At 43.1% G+C, this 7,367-nt stretch overlaps 1 protein-coding gene across 1 annotated transcript; it reads right to left on the bottom strand.

Annotated features, from left to right (window-relative positions):
• Nucleotides 1–2,335: 2,335 nt before the first annotated feature.
• LOC118410670 lies at nt 2,336–7,123 on the bottom strand. The gene is made up of 5 exons (XM_035812474.1): nt 6,546–7,123; nt 5,889–6,047; nt 4,272–4,420; nt 3,457–3,606; nt 2,336–2,842 (listed from the first exon to the last, which is right to left on the bottom strand). The coding sequence occupies exons 1-5, from the start codon at nt 7,114–7,116 to the stop codon at nt 2,783–2,785; spliced, it is 1,089 nt and encodes a 362-aa protein (XP_035668367.1). The 5' UTR covers nt 7,117–7,123; the 3' UTR covers nt 2,336–2,782.
• Between the last annotated feature and the right edge of the window lie 244 nt (nt 7,124–7,367).

Below are 7,367 nucleotides of genomic sequence, written 5' to 3'. Positions count from 1 at the left end.
CAGGACATGTGGAGCTCGAGAGTTCAACGTTTCTTGAATTCCAGCGGTTTTCTTCTGGCATCGAGCCGGCGCTGTTTCTGTCTGACATATCTCTGGTTTAAAGAATCCTAGCACTTTCCTCAATCTGATACTCAAACACAGATGTGTATGGTTGCCAGTGAGGTTTAACTAATGCCTGAAGGTGTTTTTGCACGTTTTCCGATAAAATCATGTTGATTGTTGATGACATATCCTTTGTGAACTCCAAAAGTTCATATAAAAGGCCTTGAATGACTAAACGCACAGAGTAATGTACATGTGTATACCGAACAATAGAATCTTTCGTTGTTATCTTCCACATCTTCTTCTCAGACTTTTTATATTGACTTTCTACGACATAATTTCTCGTTTTCTGACATATAACGTTACATATATTTAGTTACAATATATGGCATATATTTGAGCATCTTTCAGCTACTGTTTAAATTTCCCAACATGGAAAACTTCTCTTTTGGAAACGGACGAAAATTGATGCGCGCGCGGATGTCACCGATAGAATCAAATCAACATGGCCTAGGTTACAGACAATGCCGTCATCATGAGCCCTATTTGAACCTTAACCGCCTCTTCAATGACACGCGTTATCGTCAAGAATGACAGTGAAGTCTATCGAAACCGCGGTGCAGGCGCGGCCTGTGGTTGACTCAAAACAGTTCCAGATGCAATCAGAAGCGCGAGGTTCAACAGAACAAAGGAACCGACTACTGGCGAAGAATTTGATGTCAGTCTTCTGGGACAACACTGAATCGCGCAGTCAAAAATGCATCATTACTTAAGCTATCTGTATACCAAAAGTCATGACGATTCTCCAACCCTTTCTTGAGTTTTCTATTCTCTGACGCAAGCCTGAAACAATCTTTGTCCCTGCAGTCTCAAACAATCAGCTAGGGGGCCAAACCAGCCATTCACCACTTAAAGCTATTCAAGACAATGAAATGTCCATAACATAAGATTTCAAAACATGAGTTTCCACTGGAGGATCATTAAGAGCCACTGATCATTTTGAAGTCTCATCAAGAAAGTCTCATCACTTAGTATCAAGAGAACCCACCCAAGGCATTTTCGACTTTTATATTCACACACAAACACACAAACCAACACACACACACACACACACACACATGGACACACACGGACACACACACACACACACAAACACAAACAAACACAAAGAAACAAACAAACACACACAAACACACACAAACAAACAACTTTAGTATATATCTTTCCCCGGTCAGTTAACAAAATGATTTTGTTTATCCGCGGAAAGATCTGTACTAGTTCAAATGAACTTGTGGCTTCATGTAGGTAGCTAAATCAGATCTGAACATCTGAGCACACTGTGCTAACACGAGCTCCACTGGTCCCAGTCTGAACTTCGTCAGACGTATCGAGAAGTGACAGCCTTGATAACCCCTGCACGTGGCAGAAAAAACAGAGGGCACTCCTGGTGCCCGACCTTGCCTGCCGTTCAGATATCTAGGTCTGATGTAGCTTCTTGATTATTCAAATGTAGCCTCTAGTTCATTATGTGGCGTCTAAAGGTATTAGGTTGTACGGCCCGGAACCCAGAGGTTCTGGGTTCGAAATCAGCGACATGCTACCGATGCGGTAACCTTGAAGAAGAGCATCTTACATGACTTTCTCCACTCCACCCAGTTGTAAAAATGGACTTCGGTTGGAAGATAAAAGACGGTACGAGAGGGTTGGGCTCCGCCTTCCAATACTACGCCCTATATACACAGTCCACAACACACTCCTCCTACAACTATGTGTTTTATATTTTCTTTGTTAATGAATTAGACTGGACAATTGCGATTCCTTGATTGAAAATTTGTACGAGGTAGGAAATACAGGTGATTGGTTTTTTTTTCTTTTTCTTCAAGTTGATTCGGCCTCTCTTTTCTTTTAGCAAAACCCTGGGCATTCTAATACAAAACTTGTTTTCTATGTCATGTTCACCTTGTTTAGCTACCCACCTTAGTAATGACGATGTTGTAACGTGGTTATGTCCTTGAACAGACTACCACTTTACTACGCCACTTCTGAAAGACAGGTGCAGTTCTAACCGAGATGCCTACCCATGATTCTCTCCATGAGGTCTCCCTGAGTTACAAACTAATTGGAACTTACTAGATAGGAGCTGAACCGTGAGGCTGATACAAATTGAACTACGGTGACATATCTATTTTTATGTGTTTAAGATTAGTCGGGCAATAGAAACGGTTTGTTCTAACGAAATTTATTCAGTTGTTGGGGACATGGATACTGTTAAAGTCTGCTAAGGCACGAGGTCGGTTCTGAATGTATGGCTAGTCAATATATGTCCATTTTCATCGGCCTGTTTATATCAGTTGTTCCGACACGTAAGAATAAATCGTGTAGACGCGTGTTCTTCACTTTTTACCTCCGGAAAATAGAAGAACCTCCTGAGGAAGGTATTGTAGTTGGTTGTGGCATATATAGTTTGGTATGTTGTCTGCATATGGTAGATATCGATTTTTTTCTTCAAATTTTAGTTTATTGTTGATTTCGGGAAATTTGATAAATTACCAAAATTTGATAACCGGCTTTTTAAAAAGATATGTTGAATAGATTTTCTTTTTGTAAATCCATGTGATGATGACCGTGGTCTACTATTAAATGTAACCCCTACTGTATGGCTAAATTCTTTCGTGGTTTTATATTTTTGTACTTATGATATTATGATATTTCCTGGAATGACGTCGTGACGTAGGTACAGCTAGCTCGTGGGGATGACAAGCTCACAGCAAGTCGGTACCTCCACCAGTCGAGGGCGCACCTGGAGGAAAACAGCGAAAACGTTTTTGATCTTGTTGTATTCACTTTGTTCTATTATCACAGGTATAAGGTACCCATATTAGTATATATAGGGCAACATGCTCAAGGCAGGGGACCTCTTTACGTGACGCTTGATCACTGGACCTCTTTACGCCCCCTCCGAAAGACGAATGCAGGATACCCTTCCCCAGATTCGAACCGGGGTCTTCCAGTTACCAATAAGTTGGAACCAGGAGCTCAACTGTGAAGCTGCTACCAATTGAACTGCAGGGGCATTCTATTCAATGACGAATCAAGCGTAAACAATCTATTACATACGTTACAACATCAGAAAATGAAAGTCTTTTGCTTTGTCCCTTGCCAATAGCAGATGCGAAGAAAAAAAAAATCAAATGTTAGATCTATATTGAATATTTCTTTTAAATCGCAAGAATATGACAAAGGTTAGACACCCAGTCACAGGTAATAAGATACGCTAAATATGATTTAAGTTACACATATAGAACTGTATATGAGTTTGGAAACGGTCAGACGTTTCAGGTAGCATTCATTACCTTTCCCCAGACCGTTTCCAAAATCATACCCATTTGATATTTTGTGGGATACATTGCTTACTTGAAAGTCGTCGTTGTCGTCCTTGTAGATCTCCAACGCGACGAACTGTGAGAATTTGTCCTTACAGATCCCTCCGCAGTCACAGTTGGTCACGGGCTTCCTGTCTACACACGACACACCGTAGAACCGCTGGAACACGCTACGACCGACCTGACAGACGGAACAGACACGACGCAAAAATCAGCAATGCTGCGGTTAAAATTGGAATAAAGGGCCCTGACGGTTACTTTACGGACTGTTTACGGGCACTTCAGCGCGTGATCCCAACGTAGCCTTGAGGGACACCATGTGGCTACCGGGCTATATTCGGGCACAGTCGGGTCCCGTCTCTTTTTGTGAATTAAAATAAACCCGGGGCCCGTCAAGAAATAGACGCCGTGAGCAAGTCGCAAAAACACGGTATACGGCAGTCAACCGGACAAATCTGATGACTTTATTGTACATTTGTGCCCAACCAAACTAAGTACAGGTCACAACAAACACAACACATACAGTCATGTAAAAGGAGAATAGATCGACCGAGTCAGGCATAGAAGTTCGGCTTCTCAGTAATGGTGAAAATGTAGGGTTGTTTTGGTCTTGCAACCGCCGGTTTGACAAAACACATGTGAAATACTAGTATGCACTTTCAATGCTACCTATGTGTCTAACGTGAGGAAATCTACCCTCTGTATAACCTTAAAAGAACATATCTGATTATTAACATACATAGTACACTCTACACCTAAGCGCACTTCATATTCTACTGTTTATAAGGTAGATTCTTTGTTCTAGAGAAGTTGGAAAAAAAAGTGATTACACGCATTCCGTCTCACCTGGAAACTGTAGAGTTCAAAGTCCTGCCACGTCCCCTCGACCCTGACCCTGCGCGGTGTGACCATCTTCCCGTGGCTCCGGCAGGCCCGTGCCAGGACCGGCGGGGCCTGTCGGGTCTGCCTCCGCCGTACCTCCCGGCGCCGCCAGACTGTGGGTGAAAAATAACAATTAAACTTGATCTGTTAAAGGAAGCCTTTTCCTTGGGAAATGTTGGCATTTGAGCTGTAAATTACAAGTAAGAGTCTTGGCTATTTTATTTTGTGGAAAATGTTTCGGCTTTTAGCTATATATATATGTTTTGGAGTGCAACGACTGATGATTGATCATAAACAGATGAAAATCGCCATTCGAAAAAATGGCCGTTGCCATGGCAACCGGTGAACACCACTTTACCCAAAACGCAACCATTTATGTATACATGGACCAATGCCCTATTACCACCCCAAATGTTGAGAAAAATCAATATTTTGACTCAGCCACATGGGTAGACAGTGTCTTGAATTACCCATGATGCATTGCGATATTCGCAGCAATTTGATAAAAAGTCCGTTGGGTGTAATTATTGAAATACTCGTAACTATTGATAGAATTGACCGGTTTTGATGCGTTAAAGCCCAAAATACAGATAAAGATGTGGTAAATCAAGAAAACGTATCAAACAAGGCCCCATCGGCAGGCTGAATAAATGCCTGGTTTTGGAAAGTAAACAATGTAATTTTTACGCAAAAATTATCCCAAAAATCAATCTTTTAAGACTCATAACTTCCTAAAAATGTTAAGTACTGACAAAAAACTTAATCCATTGTAATCCCTGTAGTATGTCCCACATGTAAACCAAATTTCACGAGAAATTGTTGATATTTTAGATATCTATCCCGTCCTTTTCAATAAAGGACCCCACGGCCAGGTCAATTTGGATGACGTCACTTGGTCACGTGATTACAGTAGGAAAGCTACGCATGACAACTGGTTATCATAGCTTAAAATAAACTTTGGTTCCTGCTCATCAAAAAAATCCATGATAGCATTTGTCCCTCTCGGTGGTACCAAAACCCCCTCTGGCCCATGGACTAATTTAGAATATGTGTTTTTAAATGTTCTCCCTGGACGGGTTAAAGGTCACCAAGATTCGTTCTGCTGTGGTATTGATCATTCCACCGTATGAACATGATTGAAACTTTCTAGACGGATAATTTAGAAGTCAGACTTGGCTGCCAATATAAGTTTTCCACAGACTTAACCTCAGGTAGGCGAATTTTCAACGCCCTCTTCTTACATGTGTTCTATGTACTTAAATAGGAAACCGCATTGGTGGGCTGTGGCAATTGTGGGGTGACACAACAATCAAATAAAGTTAAGGCTTTAAGCCATTCAAAATCCTTTCATGGTGGGATTTTATGTGAAATCTGAGCATTTTTGTGGCAGCGGTAAGATAGACCATATACTTGTTGAATCAGTTGTAAAATGGCCTTTCTCCATCACGTGGGTTTTTGCACCCCCGTGGCTTGACGTTTTAATTCTTGAGATAATGTCATATTTGTTTTTTCCACTTCCCCACAGGATTACATGTATTACCGGGGGAAAATTACCGGGGGAAAATGTGATTGTGTAGTCACCTCCTGTGTCACCGCCGCCGGTCCGCTGGACCTCCCCGCCCTGCTGGGACTCCCCTTCCCGCCGGTGGGTCCGGAACGACCGCACCACCTGGCCCCGCCTCCGCACGTTCATGTTCATCTTCACGGTTACCGGGCGGAACTGTCCACGAATCACCGTACCTTCGAAAACAAGAGTGCGAAGATGTCAGACCTGCGTGAAATATTTAGAGTTTTCGTATGTTTTGTATAAATGCATTAGGTAGTTCATCAACCAAACAGATAAGGTTTTGAAGAACATTGCAAATGTCCCCTGATCCCTTCGTGTCACTTGACAATGAATATGAAAAGCAGACAAAAATGTATAGCTGCGAAAATACATAGACACTCACAGACCAAAAACAGTACATCCCCGTGAAATAGTAGACTCTTCCATTGACCACATGACCTGGAATGTCCGTCAAATGTCAGACAAGTTTGATAAATGACCATTCCTACCGACTCTGAACCCTACTCCCTGTCGCCCTAACAACTTTGACATTTTGCCAATGTCACTCAATGATGAGACATGTCTATGTATGGCAAATGAAAATCAATGCGGGAACACAGGCTAACTGACAAACCGAAAACGAGTTTAGTTATAAGCATATTAGATTACAGTAAATGTCTCAAAACACCTACTTTCGCCAACGATGGCATCCGGACGAGCTGTGACGATTGATCGGGACGAAGACCAGCTGGAATATCGTCGCTGTCCGTACGTCATCTCCCCGTCACTCCCCTCACTATCCTGATCACTTCCCCACACCTGTTTCCATTCCCTGATCTTTTTCCTTGCGCCAGCCCTATCTTCCTCGTCCCGGACTTGTTGTTGTTCCTCTTGTTCTTCGGAGGAGATCACGACGTCTTGGTCGGTAGGCTTGTCCTCCTTCTGGCGGGTTCCCTCTCGGAGGAAGGCCCACTGGTTATCGTTGTAGAATCGGACGGCGCGTTCGGGATCTCTCGCGACGAGCTGGCAGGCAAGCGTCTTCGGGTTTTGTCGGCAGTAGTCGGTAGGTTCGGGAGGGATCGGCGGGGTTGGTTCGGGGGGTTCCGTAGGGCAGGGGGTGGTCTCGACTTGCTGCGGGCACAGGGCGCTGCAGATGCCGTCGAGGTGAGGTTGCCAGAGCCGCTTCCATACCCATGTGCCTGACTCGGGCTCGGCACAGGTGGAGAATAGCAGGCCGAGAAACACGACGAAACGGACGTCCATGTCGTCGGTCTCTGCAGAAAAGAATGTAGCGGAGTCAGCAATTAAATGCAGATTATTAGGTCATGTTGAATTTGGTTATGGATGACATCCGCGCGCGCATCAATTTTCGGCCGTTTTCAAAGGTAAAAGAATGTTTCAAACCGTACTATAAAATGTAAATTATAAGCAGCTGAAAATTGGGCAAATATGTGCCGTATATCACAAAAAAAACTAATATTGTAAAACTTACACTGACGTCAAAGAAGAAACTT

The sequence above is a fragment of the Branchiostoma floridae genome, chromosome 2 (genome assembly GCF_000003815.2).
Source record: "Branchiostoma floridae strain S238N-H82 chromosome 2, Bfl_VNyyK, whole genome shotgun sequence".
In the NCBI taxonomy this organism is placed as follows: Eukaryota; Metazoa; Chordata; class Leptocardii; order Amphioxiformes; family Branchiostomatidae; genus Branchiostoma; species Branchiostoma floridae.
This window is presented reverse-complemented; position numbering and strand designations above follow the sequence as displayed.